The sequence below is a fragment of the Fukomys damarensis genome, unplaced genomic scaffold (genome assembly GCF_012274545.1).
Source record: "Fukomys damarensis isolate Sample0158 unplaced genomic scaffold, DMR_v1.0_HiC HiC_scaffold_12, whole genome shotgun sequence".
NCBI lineage: Eukaryota > Metazoa > Chordata > Mammalia > Rodentia > Bathyergidae > Fukomys > Fukomys damarensis.
The window spans coordinates 33,508,533-33,526,940 of NW_022900924.1; the positions used below are offsets into that span (position 1 = coordinate 33,508,533).

At 38.9% G+C, this 18,408-nt stretch overlaps 1 protein-coding gene across 1 annotated transcript; it reads right to left on the bottom strand.

Moving 5' to 3' along the window:
• Positions 1 to 348: 348 nt before the first annotated feature.
• On the bottom strand, positions 349 to 3,983 carry Ghsr (growth hormone secretagogue receptor). The gene is made up of 2 exons (XM_010632465.2): positions 3,177 to 3,983; positions 349 to 938 (listed from the first exon to the last, which is right to left on the bottom strand). Exons 1-2 carry the CDS (start codon positions 3,970 to 3,972, stop codon positions 640 to 642), a joined length of 1,095 nt encoding a protein of 364 aa, XP_010630767.1. The 5' UTR covers positions 3,973 to 3,983; the 3' UTR covers positions 349 to 639.
• Between the last annotated feature and the right edge of the window lie 14,425 nt (positions 3,984 to 18,408).

Here is an 18,408-nt window from a genome sequence, read left to right on the forward strand (position 1 = left end):
ACGAGTTGTTGCATCTACTTTTCTACCCTTAAACTTTATGAAATCTAAATATAGTAAGTATTGCTGATAAAACTTAAAATCCAACTTGACCTCAAGTTGATTGTTCCAAGAATCACCGTGAAAAAAAAGGTCAAGTTCTCGCTCATCACTTCATAGTGATTACTTATGTGCTTTGCATTGTGTCTCTCTTAGGCAGCACTACTCTAGAGCTTTTTAAAAGTTGTTAGGTTTAAAAAATTGTGTTTTGAATTGTTTTATTTCAGTGTTACTCTTTTAGTTAAATAATTCTCGTCAGTGTGGAAAAGCAAATCATATTTATCGTAGACCCACCAAGCGGGCACCTAAATGCCCCCTCTGCAGCTCCCCCTTTCTCTAAATTGCAAAGTCCTCACAAGCACCACCAGCAGAAGGTGAAATCATAGTCGGTGGAAGTGTAGGAAGAGTGTACGAAGGAAGTGAAAGTGCGCAGTTGAATCAAACTGCTCATACCCTACAGGTTCGTTCTTTTCATTCCCCTGGGTGCTTCTAGATCAATGTGTCCCTAATTCCCAAACTGACCTTCAGCTTCTTCCCAAGCTCTGCTGTGTGATGGCTTCCGTTGAGAGTGATCAGCGATGACTGTGTTCAGCAGAAGTTTGGTCATGTGCTCGACTTTGTCCAGGCCCGAGAGCTTTCATCTTTCAGAGTGGAGAGCTTTCTCTGGGAGAAGGATTCAAATCCCAGAAGTTTGAATACTGCCACGCGGTACTTCTTGGACATGATGTTGTACAGGATGGGATTGATGGCAGCACTGAGGTAGAAGAGGACAAATGACACGAGGTTGCAGTACTGGCTGATCTGTGCAATTTCCAGGGAGCCAGGCTCAAAAGATTTGGAAAATAAATATCTTCCTACATGGAAAGGTAGCCAGCAGAGGATGAAAGCAAACACCACTACCGCTAAAAGGACAATGGGCGAAAGATTGTTAGTTCAAGACATGTGCATCCAAAGACATTCTATCTTCAAGACTTAGTTTTAATTACATATGTCATGACCACTGAGAAACTATGTCCTGTTCTTGTCATAGAGCAATAGTAGGCTCACTCTTGCCCATTCCTTCATTTTAACAAAGGCTGAGACTTTCCGAATCAAGTTCTACAATTTTTACTGTTGTTTTATTCCAGTCATTTCTATTTAAGAATTTGTTTACTTATTTTATGATGGAGGTGACACATTGACTCAACTGACAGCCCATTTGTTCACAATAATGCACCATTTTACCTGTGTCAGACACAACATAAAATTGTATGCATTAAAGTTGTATTGTGAATTAGAGTTTCCTGGGGCACTTTATTTTTTATAAATGCAAATTTCTTAGATACAACATAGACTTAGTAAAATTTACAAAAAGAAGATGAGGATATCTTCCTTCTCTCTCTGTCTTTGTCTGTCTCTCCCTGTCTCCCTGGTCTTTTTCTCTTTTTTATTCTTTCTTATTGACTTCTTTTTAATTGACTTCTTTCATATTTCATTCATATTATTTTTGGTTATGGTCTTGCTATGTTGCTCAAGTTGGCCTTGAGCTTTTGGGCTTCAATGATGCTATGACTTTAGCCTCCCAAGCAGCTGGGTCTACAGGTATGTGCCACTATACCATTTTTTAAAATTTTACAGTTGATTAGATATGTAGTTAGGATTAAGAATTGATCAGATGGGTGATTCTATGTCATTTACAATAGATATAAGTAAGATATAAAAGGTCAGTCAACCAATCAACATTGATTATCATCCAGCCAAGGCTTTACATTTTTAAAAGACCTGTATATTTTACAATTAAATTTTTAAAATTCAGACATCAGAGGAAGGGTAATCAAAGTGTTTTAGCCCTGCTACCACACTCCTTTAAATTGTCAAGGAAGAAAAGTAACATTGATGAGGAATTTAATGGGTTTAAAAATTGGAGGAAATCATTAAACTTATCCCCAAAACTAAGCCACTTAGTAACAATTTAACTGCCAAATAACAGTGTGAACTCATATGCAAGAGTTTAGAGTCCCCTGGAGAACCTAAAGCTTTATAGTTTATGAGTCATACTGGAAGAAGCATCAGTCTAGAAAATAAGACCTGACATTCCTTGAATAAACAGCATAACTTTAATATGCAGGATCTAGGAATTAAAAAATTGTAAATATGAAATCATCCTAGAATAACTTCTAAGAGACATTAAATATGTCAATAAGTATAAAATGCTGATCATAATGTTCAAATAATAAAACATACAGATTTTAGCTTTTAAAAAGTGAGTGGAATTAGTATTTTGCTTGCCTAAAAACACATTTGTATTACTTCATTTGTATGAAACATATCCTTAAAGTTGATTTCATGCAATAAATGTTCAGCTCACTTCACTTGTGGCCCTGCCTACAGGTGTTCCTGGCAGTCCATGTGAGGAGGGGTGGTCCTACCAGCTTTCAGGGTCTACTTTTCTTCTGCTGGGGTTCTGCCTGTCTTAGCTTGCCCTGCCTTACCATAGCCTACACCTCATGAAAAGACAGGTAATCACAAAAATAAACAAAAGGAGACCCAGTACTGATTTTCTCTGACATTTCCAGAAAGCCACATAAACAGCAGCTGAATAAATGGAGTTGATACAGTTATCTGAAAAAATCCAAGGCAGAAAACAAATCATAACATCCAAATAAAATGAATGCTATCTAACCAAATCATGTTTTGAGTTACGCTCACCACTGAATACTTTAGCCATCTAACGACCTTGTGCTTGCAAAGCAGGTGGTGGAACCACTGAGCTAAAGCCCCGGCCCAATGACTGTTTTCTTAATGTAACTTTCTATCCACTAACTCAGTTTGAAATAGGAAGCTTATTTTCATCTTTAACACTTAAGAGTCTACAAGGCTTTCATAAACTATCTTAGTGTCAAAGCAAGTTTTGGGGTAATATAAAATTCACCAGAGGGCAAATAACAAAACCATTATGGAGAGGAAGAAGATAGAGGAAGAGACACAGAGAGACTAAAGATATATGAAAGAGTCAACACAAAGCAACAGTGGGGTGGGGGAGAGAACAGAGACATTGATACCCAGAGAAAGAGGAGAGAGACTTAAGAAGAAATAGACTGGAGCTCAGCGGGAAGGGGAAGGGGCCCCTGCTGCAGGCCCCAGGACGCTCCACGACTCACCCAGCATCTTCACGGTTTGCTTGTGGTTCTGGTCCCGGAGTGAGGCGCCCACCGCCGCATCGCCGCGCCTTCTCCGCCACAGCTTCCTGCCGATGAGGCTGTAGAGGACAGTGAGGCAGAAGACCGGCAGGAAGAAGAAGACGCTGGACACCCACACCATGACGGTGAGCAGCCCAGAGCGCACCGCGAACTCCGTGGCGCGGCACTCATTGGTGTCCCGGGGGTCGGTGCCATTCTCGTGTTCCACCCCGACGAGCACGAAGATGGGCCCGGCGCTGCAGAAGGCCACGGCCCAAATGACCAGGATGACCAGCTTCACCCGGCCCTTGGTGACCACCACCTTGGCCCTCAGCGGGAAGCAGATGGCGAAGTAGCGCTCGACGCTCAGCGCGGTGATGGTGAGCACCGTGGCATAGGTGCTGCTCTCGCTGACGAACTGGAAGAGTTTGCAGAGCAGGTCACCAAAGTTCCAGGGACGGTACTGCCAGAGGCGGACGAGGTCGAGGGGCAAGCAAAGGAAGATGAGCAGGTCGGAGAAGGCCATGCTGGACAGGTAGAGGTTGGTGGTCGTGCGCAACTCGCGAAAGCGCGACACCACCAGCATGGTGAGCAGGTTGCCTGCGACGCCCACCACGAACAGGGCCACGCAGGTGGCTGTGACGCCCGCCAGCAGCGGCGCGGGGAAGAGCGGCAGCAGTTCGGAGGCCAGGGAGTCGTTGTTGGCCGGAACGTCCCAGTCTGGGTCCGCCAGCGTGCGGTTGGGCTCCGGCTCCTCGCTGGGCGTCGCGTTCCACATGCTGCGGGCTCCGAGACGCGACCGCGCTGGAAGGCTGGACAGAGCCGATCCCAAGATGTGGTTCCCTAGGGAGCTGCAGAGAGCGAGGAAAGAGCTGCGCGGGCCGGTAGAGGGAAGTAGGGAGAAGAGCCCTGGAGGTGTGATGACGGGGAGAGAGGAGAGAGAGGGAGAGAGAGGGACCCACCGCTCTCTGACGCCGCCCCTTTCAGCCCCCCTCTTCTCCACAGCCCCTTTCCCCAACCTGCCTCCCACCGCAGCTCGCTGGCCTGCCGCTCCCGGAGCAGCCCTGCCTGGCTTCCGCGACGCTGCCCCAGCTGCTACCCCTCGCACTTACGGACGCGTGTCCCCGTGGGCTCCGCACAGGGAGGCGCTGTGACGCTGGCGCGCCAGAAGCTCTCTCCTGAGCTCAGGGCGTCAGTGTGCCCGGGAAGGGCAGGGGGACCCGAGTCCGTCTTCAAGAAGGGGTAGGGCTGGCTGTGAACCTGGTGGAGAGAAAAAGTGAGCGAGGGAGGGAGAGAGGGAAGGAGGGAGGGAGGGAGGGAGGGAGAGAGAGAGAGAGAGAGAGGGAGAGCGTACCTGGGAAGAGCCTCACTCAGCGTGGAATGCACCATTTTGTTCAGAGGAGTAAGTTAGGAGACGTGAGATCCTGCAGTGAGTTGAGTTAGGGGCTAGGAGACCAGAGCAGAATCACCCAAGCAGTTTGGACTTCTGAGTGCCCAGGGGCAAGAAGTATGAATAATCCCGCCTTAAATCCCAGTCCTCCGTAGCTCCTCCACCTTGACCTTGGCCGGGAACGAGCTATAGGGGAGATTTCCTCTGTCTGATGCAAAGGTGGAGTGGGCGGCAGAGATAGGCGGGGAACCTGAGAGAGAAGGTTGTAGCAGACAAAGGGGGAGCAGCAGAAGCTGAGAGGAGGACTCACGTCGGGGATGCTCAGTGTCTCTCCCTCCCTCTCTCTCCCTCTCTCAGTTAAGCTAGATGAGCTATTGAGTTGCTTTGTTCCCTTGGGCAAGCTCTTCACCTTCTGAGTGTACTGAGGACCACTTTGAGTGAATTTCAAGGGTCGGGCATACACTAGGCACTCAGTTAATGAATACTCGCTGCCTTGCTGTTATTAAGGTGCTGCTGAGAGGTAGCAGGGGGTGGAAAGGAGTGGGAGGCAACCCCTGCACTCACAAGGTGACTCCTCTGTCTGCAGCTTGTGACTGATCTACTAGCTAAGACCCAGAGAACTCACAAACCTGGCAGGACCTGTGGGGGGATCAGGACCACGGCCAGCTCCCGGTCCCTGGAGCCCAGCCCCGCGGTGAGCTTCTGTCTCGCTGTCAGTTTCCGGGCTTTCTCTCCTGCCGGACCAAAGCACAGATCCGTGTTTTAACCACACCTTTCCGCGTTCATCCGCCGCTGGTTTAAATAAGAATCCGTTCACGGTGTGTGAGACCTGTGAACCTTCCGGAGTGCGCACGTGACAGACTGCTCACAAGATTGCTTCTACTACCTACATTGTTAATCCTTCACAGTCCATAAGGCTCAAGACTGGGTTTTGTGCACAAATGAAAGAAGATTCCACTCAGTGAGGCACTGCGTGGGACAAGGTTGATAAACACAGTTTACTAATGCATACAGTGTGTAGTGACTTGGCTGCACTGATGTGTTATAGACGTTGGGCCAAACTGACCTTTTAAAAACTTTATGTCAAACCAGTATTTTTAAATATTACAACTAAGTCAAACTACCGATAACAAGATTTAAAAAATTAATAATTGGGCTGGGAATTTAGCTCAGTGGTGACACCATCTGCCTCCCAAGCACAAGGTCCTGAGTTCAATCCCTGGTATCAAAATTGATTTTGCTTATCCCTTGCCTATTACCAATAGGTTTATGTGTATGAACAAAGAGATAATGCTGATGGAAGTTATTGTCTAGGAACAAAAACAGGAAGACATTATGGGAACTAGTTTCAGTATATTCAATGCTGAAGCTCTGGCTGATAGGTGGAAAAGAAAGAAAAGCTACTAAAATATTATTATAATAAAATTTGTACTCCAAGTTTCTCTTAGTTCATTGAAAAGAGGTTTTGTGCTAATATCAATTTCTTCGTAAGAATCTTTTGTCTTATACTCTCAGTAACTACTTTGAAGATGATGTACAGTGTATTAACTATTGTTATTCTCTCATTACACTGTTATGAAGTTTTGTTTTATTTTTCATAAAATTTTAAAAAGAAAACAAAAGTTTCATGTTAACTAAAATTGCCAGCTATTTAACTGCACTCAACTATTTCCTAAAATATTAACAAATTTGCACTGTGTGATAAAGAAGTAGAGATTACTATGAAATTGATCTATTCATTCTTGGTAAATAATAATACTTTAAAATATATAAAATTGTTCTTAATATGTGATGAGGACTAGGAATAACAGATAAGTAAAACTCGGACATGTCAAGTATTTATAAACTTACAGTATGGAGAGAAAAATACAGATACACAAATCATTCTAGTACAGTTTTGATAGGAACATTTAAAGATACCTGTACACTGAGCTCTACTGGAGTAAAGAGAATTGAAGAACTTCATAGAGATTATAGGGCAGGCTTCTCAGAGGAAGTGGCATCTGTGCTGGATATTAAAAACTCTGAGTTCTGTCCCAGGAAGAAAATTTGCTCGACTGTTCAGAAAAAGGACACAGAGCACTTCGGAGTGTGTGTGTGGGGGAACCAATATGTCTTGTGCTCTAAAAGGTGAAAGAGGTATTGCTATGGACTCAGATTTTTACACACTCAATGCCTAATAATAATTTTTTTTTCTTTTTGATACTTACAATGTTCCACATTTGGCCAAAGAGATCCCTTCAAGCTGGCTACAGAGTCCTTTAGACATGACTCGGACTTTGAGAATTCCCTTGTTTTGTGGCACAAAGAAATGCCCAGAACTAGTACATTTCAAATGCTGAACCTAGAGGGAAGCTATTATTTCAAGACTCTCTGGTACCTGAGGGGTTGGAATTTAGAGACCTATATTTGGGCAGCAGGGGGTAGTTGTTATTGCTCCTGGAGCAAATGGATTCGGTGCTTTCTGTGGAAATAGCTAGGATATATATTTGCATTTGATTTGCTTTTTGAAATCATGAGATGATTATGATGACACAGTAGACAAATCAGGCACACGGTGAGCAGATTATAAAATCAATATTATCAATGTGATACCTTAGCAAGAACACAGTTACACAGTATTCCCTCTAGTATGCAAATCCTTAATCTAATCACAGAGAAGCACCAGAAAACTCAAAATGAGGATTAGTTCATTAAAAATTTCCTTAAAATAAGTTAACGTTGAGGGGATGAAGGGAGGGCAGAGGTATGGGGAAACAATGAGAACAAAAACCTGTCATGTAAAGGTACAAGATCCCAGTGGTGAATGTAACTTACTGTATATTTTTAAAGTACCAATAAACTCAGTAAGATTTTGAAAAATAAGTAAATATTGTATAAGAAAAAAAATACTGAGAAAATGTTCCAAACTAAAGGGGACTGAAGACACATGACAACTGATAAAGTCTAAGACTGTATTCTAATCTCCTAGAAGTAAGTTATTGTGTTGACATGATTAGAATATAGATAGTAGATTAGCTATAAATATTGACTCAGTGTTAAGTTTGATAATTGTGTGCTGAAGAATTTATTTTTATTTTTAGAAATACACTCAACCATGATTTATGGAAGTTATCCTCAATTACTTTGGGAAAATAATGTAGGGGATGGGTAGATAGAATAAATGACAAGCAAATGGGGAAATTTTAAAATAAAAGATTAATCTGGAAAAATGGTGAAATGATTTTCCTCTTACTATTGTTGTAACTTTTGTGTAAGTTTGAATTTTCAAATAAAAAGCTTGAGTCATAAATTTATATAAATACTTTCAGTTCAATTTCCATAATTTATTTAACTTCTTTGATTTTGGAATTAAACTGAACATCTTTTTAAAAAAACATAAGCATAATTTTTTATCTTACAATATATACTAAATTATTTCAAATCAACAACATCAGTTTTACCACGAATATTAAAATTGACAATTGAAGTTTGAGATTTTCTTGCATTTCTCTTGGGTTCTCAAAATATGTTCTAGTGTTTGTTCAACTTTTGTGATAAAAAATTACTTGAAATAATACCTCTTATGTGTGACAATATTACCAATTTAGTGTGTGGTTCATTAGTTTGTTATTTTTGTTTAAAGAATTATTTTAGAATTTACTTTTGAATATAAAAAACATTACATTATTTGAAGACCTTTAAAGAATGCATGGTTCTGAATTTAAAACTAAACCAAAGTATATTCAGGAAAATGTTACTCTCTTTTCATATTCCCAAGTACATGTCATTTGAAAATTTTAGCTTCTCAGGAAAGTTGCAGGATAGAAAATCAAAAATGTAAATAAAAAATGTAATATTTTCTTATATGAATAGTTAACTTGCTGAAAAAGAAATCAAGAAAGCAATCCCATCTATAAGATCTAAAAATAAGGAATAAACTTAACCTAGAAAGCCAAAGAACTCTACAATGAAAATTATAAAAAGCTGGTGAAAGAAATTATAGAGGACATACAGAAAATTGAAATACAGGCCATGTTCATGGATTGGAAAAATTAATATCGTAAACATGACCATACTACCCAAAGTGACCAATACACAGTCCATTAGAAAAATGGGCAAAAGTCCACTCTGGCGAACCTGCACAGCACTCAGTAGCCATTCCCATGCCCATGACCGCGCAGCACTCAGGCAGGGATTTTCTGCAGAATCCTTTACCTTCGCAAGTAAATCCCAGTTCTCCCAGGTAAACATTTTAGGACAAACTCTCTGGAGTGGTGGCTGTGATTGTTGCCAATTTGCAATTATCTTAGCACCAAATCTGTTGCTTACTCCCTTCCCCTTCAATTAATTCTATCTGTAGCTTAAAAGGTGAAGTGCCACACTTCTCTCTGCTGCTCTTTTCTTCTTTCGCTTTTGCATGAATGTATTTCTATACTGATGTCAGTGCCAGGTCAGATGAAAGAAGGCTGCAAGCTATTTGGTGATTTCCACATAAAATTTTACTCACGATGAAGTAATTTCATGAGTCTTCGTGGGTGTAAGTCAGAATTATGTCCACAAAAATCTTTTCCATGTATGTAGCTCTTTATACAGAGAAAGACTCTTTCCAGTCATAATATTTCATTGCTATAAATAGTGTTACAAATGATATTTATGCACATACATGTATAATATAAAATACATAATATGAAGAATAAGTATAATGTACATGGCAGTACATAATTCATCGAATGACTGAAGAAAGCATGGAGCGTGTTCAGTTGAGCTCTGAAGTATATATAGAAATTTAGTGTACAGTAACAAGTGTAACAACATATTAGAAATAGACTTGTTGAATCAACGGATAAAAGTACATTATGTGTAATTTTGTTATAAATTGCCACATTCCTCTGCAGGGGCTTGTATTAAATTTTCTCTCCATCAGCACTGGACCAGAATGCCAGATTTCTCCTAACCTCTTGGAACATAGGGCTGTTAATCTTTTGATTTTTGTCAGCTTGTTAGATGAAAGACTGCTTTCTGTGTTTTTAATTTGCTGTCTTTTATTTTGAATAAGGCTAGTATCATTTCATATTTGCCTTTCTTTTCCTGTGAAAAATTGGGCTATGACTTTTGTCCACTTTTCTATTGTGTTGTTGTTCTGCTCCCCTGTTCCTTTTACTTATTTTTTCTCTTTTGGTACTGGGAATTGAATCTCAGTCTCCCTCATGCTAAGCACATGCTGTGTCACCGAGCTATATAACCTATCTTGTGCTATTTTCTAAAATGCATTTTTAGGAAGCCCTTTTATGTTAGGCACATTTACTTTTGCAATAATAAAAATTGAAAATGTTTTCCTCCAGCTGTTTATTTGTACTTTCATTTTTTTGCTCATGGGTTTTCTTCCTTTTTTTTTTTTTGGTACTGAGGATTGAACTCAGGCCCTTGTACTTCTAAAGCAGGCAGTGGAACCACTGAGCCAAACCCCTGGCCCATGGGTTTTCTTTCTTTACTCTGACATGAAAAAGCTTTAAATTGTGTGTCATTGTCAGTCTTTTTTGTTATCATTCCTGGATTTTGAGTCATATGTATATAGGTTTTACTCTTTGTTAAGTTATAAAGGAATTCTTCCAAGTGTTGTCCTATTATTTTATGGTTTGTTTTTTACATTCTTATTTTTGTTTCCATTTGCAGTTTATCTTGGTACATGAAGTGATGGATAAACCTAATTTTATTTATTTTCTTCCTAATAGAGATTCAATCATTTCAATACCATTTATTTAAACATGCACTTTCCCCTAATATATTGAGATGATTCTTTTGTCACCTATCAAATTTCTATTCTTATTTTCAGAGCTCAGATTCAACACTTTAGGTCTATATACTATTTTTCCAGGATTTAAAAAATATTTTTCAGTAAATCATATACTGACGAGTGCCATTTTTTCTACTACACTAAAAAATCACATTTTCATATTATTCTTTAATTCTTTTTATACCTTATTTTCTGTATTAATTAGGACTGAGATTGAATACATACATCATAAAATCTAAAAAAGAGACTGAGACAAGGCAAAGGTTTATAGATTCATTTTTCTTTTGAAAGAAACCAAGGCACAGCATGCCCTGGGCTGGTGTCCAGGAAAGTGTGTTCCCCTGCCTTTCTGTCCCATTGTCCTTTATGAGTGGCTTCCAATCTCAAGGTTGCTTCCCTCAAAGTTGATGCTGGGATTCTCATCATTCAAATGAGCTTTAGGTAAGAAGAAACAGAAAAGGAAAACAAAAAGGACTTTCTTAAAATTTCAACTCAAAATGTTCAGCCATATTACAATGCCTACTCACACCTGCAAGAGTTACCAGGACATGTGCTTTTGTAAAAGGGCATATTGCCACTCCCAGGCAGGAGGGTAGCAAGTTCAAGCCCAGCCTGGACATTTAGCATCTTAGTGAGACCCTGTTTTAAAATAAAAAATAAAAGAGCTGGGGATGTAGCCCAGTGGTGGAGTGTTTGCCCAGCATGTGAGAGGTCTTGGTTCAATCCATAGTACCAAAATAAACAAACCAAATTAAACAGTAAAATAATATCTCATATATAGACAGAGAATGTAAGAGGCCTCCTGGGAAATTTAAGCAGTGTGTTATGCCATCCATAAAATACATCATTTAATTTAATGTTCCTTTCAAGCTTTGTACATAATGTATGAATACATTTGGCTTCACTTTTATTCTTTCTACCACATCTTGTAACATCATTTAAATAATACCAACACATATTTCAAAGTAAGAGATGCACTTCACTCTTTCCAGACCATCAAGCTGTAAGAATCCAGAACATCAGTCAAGGAAGAGAAAAATTATACTTTTAGAAAAACTTTAATTTTATCATTGAGGTACCTAAAACAAATTTTATAATTATCAAGTGAGATATGTTAACATAAGTGATCATTATAGATTATTAAATAAAGTTTAGAAAGTCATCTAAATATCTGATTTTTTAAAATTAGAGAACTAACATCTGTTTTTTAAACACTCAGCATGTTAGGTGTTATGGCTTAGGTCTAAAAGTACCCTCAGAGCCTCACACGGTCATAGATGAAGCTTTTCAGAGGTGGCTGGATCCAGAGTGTGTGACCCTGGCACCAAGGGTGAGAAGAGTCAGAATTCAACTAATTATATCTTGATGTTATCATTCTGGCTGCTGTTTTAGAGAAAGACTGAAAGAAGGCAAGGGTAGAGGCAGAGAGGCTAATTAGGAAGTTTTCTCAACAGTCGTGGCAAGACATTATGGTGATAAGAGTTGTTGGTGACTTGGATCAGAGCACTGCTATGAAGTGGTGAGACATCTGATCTTCTGAAAGGTAGAGCCTCATGCTCTGTTTGTGTACCGGGCATACACGTCTTTTGGGCAACTTAAAGTGTGAAGTGCCATTAACTAATGTGGGAAGGATTAGAAGTAGGAAACATTTTGAAAGAAAGATTAAGAATTTAATTTCAGATATATTAGAAAGACATACATATTAGAAATTTAAGTGGATAATTTAAGAGGGCAATTGAATATAGTGGCATGGAGCTCAAGGATATGGATAAAATATGGAAGAAAACCAGTTGAAAAACCCTGGGAAGTGAGTGGAACTAGAAAAGAGAAGATTAAGATTTGAAGTCCTCTGAAGTTTCCAGGTTAGAGTCATTATAAGGAACTCATAAGTGGTCAGAGCAGTAGGACTACAACCAGGAGAGTGTGCTGTTTTATAAAACAGCGATGAAAGGGTAGTGAGGGAGAGAAAGGTTCTGTTATGGGTTCTCAGGTTCTATTACGGGTCAAGTAAGATGAGAACTGATTTTTCCGATAGCATTTTGAGGGTGAATCTGTTTGGTTCAAATGAACACGGATGTAGATCATTTGAAGAAAATGTCTACAGATAATTCAAACAGTTTTATTACAAAGGAAAGGAAAACAATGGGGTTAGAGGAGCCTGTGGGGTAGAAGGAGTTTTTGTACTAAAGGTGTGAGAAATAACAATGGTTGTATGCTGCTGGGAATGAGATGCTATAAAGGGGAAAGCAGGGGATGTAGAAATAGTGTTGGCATGATAGAAATAGAGAATGACTGGATTCATGTTCCAGACAAAAGTTGGAGCTAGAAAGGTTGGCTTTGGGGGGAACAGGATAAAATGAAGACTATGCTGGCAGATGTAGAGAGCATCAGTCTTGAGGGAATTCTTGATGGCTTTGGCTTTCTTAGCAGTATAAAAAGTGGAAAATGAAGCTGAGTATTTGAGACTAAAGGAGAGAGACACAAAGGTAAAATAGTTACCCAGGAGCATGGGAAGGAAGGGCAATATCTTCTGATTGCTGGGCAGCAGTAAGAATCCACTTGAAATTAATGATTGTGTATTTAATATCACACAAGTAAATATGACTGATTTCTCAATTTTATGTTCACTTGCACCAGTGCAGAAATGCAATGAAAGGAAAATTTACTTTAACCAAGGTTGTGATTTTGCACAGAGCAGATAAAGTACAAGAAAGACAGAGATATTGAAATTCTATCCAAGGAATTAATTAGGATTGTTGACCACTGAGTTTAAAGTAGAAGAAAGGAAAGAGGACACAAGGAGGTAAAGGACTGCAAAAGATGACTAGGTCCATAGATCTTTCCTTGTTTTCCAAGGTTCCAAAATCTCTCAAGATAACCTTAGGGTCTCTTTCCATTCACCCTGTTTGGTGCTCTTCTGGCTTTCCAATAGATATCTTTCAGTTACAGGAAATTTTATTAAATTATTTTTTGTTGCTTGCTCTCCTTTCCATTTTCTTGATTCTCTCTTTTTGTGACCCCATTTTTTCTTATGTTGGACTTCCAAATGGATTTTCTATTGTTTTTTTTTTTTTTTCCTTTCTGGATCCCATTCTTGTTTCAGGAAAGTGATGTCATCTCACAGTGCTCAGGAAATATTATTTGTAACTTTTTTGGAATTTTTTTCCCCAGCATGGCCTCTGTTTTTTCAAAGCTCTTTTCTAGTAAAATGAAATCCTTTGTATCCCACCCCCCAGCTTTAACTGTTAGTTAATATTTTGTAAATTTGTTTCATCTACTGTATTAACTTCTGCTAATATATTTTTAATACATTACTTGAATTGGAATTATGTATTTTGACATGCATCTTCTCTAAATGTTGAAAGTTGATTGAAAGGTTGATTTAGGGTGCTGCTCACACTTCCTTCTAACCTGTCATGATTTCTCTCATTTTTCTCTGTTTGCAGCTTAGATTTCTTGCTTTAGTATTTTAATAACACTCATTAATATCCAAAACTTCCTAGTTTCCTAATTTTTCTTCTTTGGCAAAGTACCAACTCTCAGTAAACCCAGAAATCTCTTCTTTCTTTGCTTATATCCTTTTCTGCCCTTTCTCTGCTGAATTAACTCTTCTGTGTCTCTCACAGCTGACCTCAGCCACCATTTCCACAGAAGACCTCTCTATACAGGTCAAAGAAGTTTGTGCTTTTGGTACAGTTGCTTCATCTGTGTGGTTCTTCGATCAATACCTGTCTTGCATTAAGGGCCTACTGAATTCCCAGCCTCTGAATCGTGCCTTACAGATTTTATACTATGTGTTCAGCATCTGTTATCTGAAGGAATCAAGGAATAGTAATACATTTTATAAGAATTCAATATAGATGGCATAATCTTTAAGCAAAACTGTGTCTTATCCTCTGAACTTACTGATTGTGAGGAAGGATATAATTAAATAGACTGAATAAATGTTCTTAAGAGAACTTCCATGAGAATGTTAGACTTTGGCAATTTTAGCCTCCATTTTCATATATTTTTTAAAGATAATCATTTTGAAATTCAATACCTTTGGCTGCTTAAACACTATTTAATATAATATAGTATGAAATATTCAAATAGTTCTTAATCATTTGAATACTCACTGTTTTGTCAAAACCAGTTGATATCATCCTTTCACTTTTCATTTGAGTCACAGAAATATAAGCACAAAGATGACCATTGTATCATTTAGATAAATTTTAAAAAATGATAACAGTTCTACCAGGCAAGTTTTTATGTGCAAACAAGGGTAAGTAATTGTGACTAAAACAATTCAAGGAGGAATTTATAGCCAGATATGGTGGTGTACACCTGTAATCCCAGTGGCTTGGGAGGCTGAGACAGCATGAAAACAGATTAGAGGGCATCATGGGCACCTTAGCAAGACCCTGTCTCAAAATAAAAAAAATAAAAGGAAGTTGGGGTATCAGTCAGTGGTACTGTGTGCCCAGTACAACAAAAAGGGGGAAGAGGATTTATTGAAAAAACAGTAGAGAAATCATAGGATTTCCGGGAATACAGGGAAACCAGACATGGGAAACAGGGTAGAGGAGGGCAGATGGGCAGCAGGGAATACTGTGGTCAAAACTAGACCTTGGAAAGCAAGGCATGTTGGTGCATGCTTATAAAGCCACAACTCAGGAAGCTGAGGCAGGGAGAGCAATGAAAGCTCGAGGCCAGCCTGGGCTACAAAGTCAGTTCAAGACCAGTTTGAAATACATAGTGAGACCCTATCTCAAAAAATTTTTTTAAAGATCCTGGAATTGAGTGGGTGAGGACACTGCTGCTACTCCACGGTATCTGACACCCCAGAGGGTACCTTCTGGCAGCACTGAGTGGCTGCTGGACTTGCCCTGGAAGCTGATGTGGCTGCAGATCCAATGCCACAGCCAGAACAGGTTCTCCATGGTCACAACTTCTCCAGGTCACAAACTCCAGAGTGAATGTGTCTCTGTGTCTTGCATACCAAAGCTTCGTCTTCTGTTCTCCTCTATCTCCAGGGAAGCTGGCAAGCAAAGTTTGTCCTCTTGGGCTTGTAGGAGGAAGAGAGTTTGTCTTCTTATCACAATTCAGATGAGTGTTTTCACTAATATAGAATAGATTCAGATTATACATAGCCTCCCCCCATCAAATCACAATAGGGGAGGTGTTGAAGTAATTACAAAATTATAACTGTGCAACTGTGCAAGGAAATACTGAGTGATCAGTAAAAGAGTTTTGATCAATGTTTAATAATATAGACTATGCTTTTTGCTTAAAATGGAATATTCAACTTGATACTGATTACTTTTACATATTATATAACTTTCATATATTATATCCATTCATCTGAAAGTGAATCTGTGGGTTGCTTCTACCTTTGGCTGCTGTGAATAATGTTGCTTTAAATATTGTATAAATATCTGTTTTAGTCCCTACTTTCATTTTTTTGGGGGTATAGACTCAGAATTGGAATTGCTGATCATATGGTAATTTTATTTTTAATTTTTAGAAACTGCCATATGGTATTCCATAGCAGCATAATTTTACATTTCAACCAGTACTGCACAAGAGCTCAGATTTCTGGACAACCCCACCAACACTTGTTATTTTCTGTTTTTTTCATTTGTTTGTTTTTACTTCTGTTTTTAAATAATAGTAATTTAATGGATGTGAAATGGTACCTCATTGTGGTCTTAACTGCATTTACACAGTGACAAGAGACCTTGACCACTCAGGTATTTTTTTAGGAGAAATTTTTACTCAAGTTCTTTGCCCATTTGAAAATCAGGTTGTTTGGTTCTTTTGTTGTTGAAGTTTCCCTATCACTCAATGTTTTCTTCTTCCCAATTCATCTTCTAATGACTTTGAAAACATTAGAAAATAAATGCAAAGAAGAAAAGAGTTAAAAAGTGGTATTCTGTTTTACTGGATACGATTATTACATCTGGTTCTACATAGGCAATGCAGTTTCAAAGTGTCTCAACAGATGGTACACAGGAAATGAGCTTTGTTGATAGGGTTACAACAAATTCCATTAAATTAAAAATTCCACTTAGCAGATGTCTTCAACAGTTGGTGTCCTCTCTGAAGCTAATCTATAGTAAAGACATTGTTCTTTTAGTATTTGTCATTTGTAGTGTGTGTGGATCTGGAAACCTGAGATTTTCTATAAAATACTACACTGGCATATTGGCAGTAGTTTTTCTTAGGAGAGTTGAGGGCAGAGAAGATGGTGAAACAGAGTACCTTCATCTGACAGAAGCCACAAGGGAGAGTAGTTCATTTATAAATAAAAAAGTTTTGCAAAGAGAACATGCATGTACAAGTTTCGCTTATAAAAATGAGCAGTGTACCTTAAGGCTATTTTGCTATATAGATTACAATATATTAATTTTAGTGAAAGTTAAGTATTATCAATTTTTTTTAGCTCACCAACACCACTAAAATGGGACTCGACTTATAGTTGTTAAAATTACAGTTGTCAGATTTTCTGATAATCGGTAGCTCTCAGAACAGGTAAAGAATACAAACAAGCCTATGACTTTGGGGAATTCAATTTTATTGTGTGAAAATATTATGTAATGTGAGATTGTGATTTCATATCAAAATATTTCATTCCAAAAAGCCTTTCCAAGTGCTTGAGAAACCAGAATTTTGCCTTTTAATGAATTAGGGAATATTCTTTGCAGGAAGGCTAATGAGAAAAGACAACAGGGAATTACAAACAGTGCAGATGAATGCAAATAAAATCATCCAGTCTACATTGCATATTGGATATTAGTTACTGGAAGATTCATTGTCATTTCAAGCTCTTCATAGGTTTAAAGCAAATTCATCTTCTCCATCCTGTTGGATGCTCCAAATATTTGTATCTTATCCCCATTCCTAATCGCAGCCATCTAATTCTAGTCCCTGCTCAACAATCATGCAGATGACATTCTTAACCACAAAAGTCTAGCAAAATTTAACTTCCTAAATCTTGCTTTCAAGTGCATTCTTCCTATGTAAAACATTTCTGATGACTCGTTCTTTAAACTCTTATCAAGCCTATTAAATTTGACTATTCCTTCATTCTCACAATGTGGTCTCACCTTTCATGTCTAGTTGTCTTTGTTCCTCCCTCTTTTACAGGCAAGCTCTGCCCCACAAGTGGCTTTCTCTACTCTTCTTGCTGCCTGTGGCCAGCTCTGACCTCTGCATCCAAATCCTAACCATGGAAACCCTGACCCATTTCCTACTCTAAATTGCTGTGGTACTCATAGTGTGAACTTCTCAGTTTACTTGCAGATTATACATTGTTTCTGTAATTTTATACCTTGTGTCACTTTTTCAACTACAGCACGACCTCCTTGAAGACAGTTTAAACATTTCACTGGAAGCCCACTCAGTTCACCTGGGGATCTGCTACTTCTCACCAGATTCACTGTGTATGTCTGCCCCCAGATCCTGAGCAGAACTGCTACAATAGCCAAGGGACTGGTCTCCCTCTGTCTTTTCTGCCTGTTCCACAATCTCCTTGCCATTCTGGAGCCAATGATCTTTTGAAAACAGGAATCTAATGCCGACACTTTCTTGTATAAAAATCAGATCTCTCAGTGGCCCTTTCTTTTTGTTTTATTTTATTTTATTTCTTTTTGGTACCAGGGATTGAACTTGGGTCGTTGGGCTTGCAAGGCAGGTGCTGGACCCACTGAGCTAAATCCCTGGCCCTCAGTGGCCCTTTCTTGTTCTTAGGCCCAGGAGTGCTGTTGTGTTTTGCAGGATCTTCTGGAAAAAATGAGTTCTCTAGGCCTTGGGATTTCAACTCAGAGCTCTCTCCCTCTTACTGTGCAACCAAAATCCAGTGGTTTTCTTTCCATTTTTCCCAGGTTGGGTCAGTGTCCCATAAGAGTAAAGATTTGGATTTGTATACATTTATGTGGTTGTTTAATGTCTATCTCCCCAACTAGAGAGTAAGGCTCATGTGAGTAGTGTTTAAGTATTTTTTAAAGTTCATTATCATCTATGACTTAATCAATGTTTGACAAATAAATGAATACAATTTTTATATT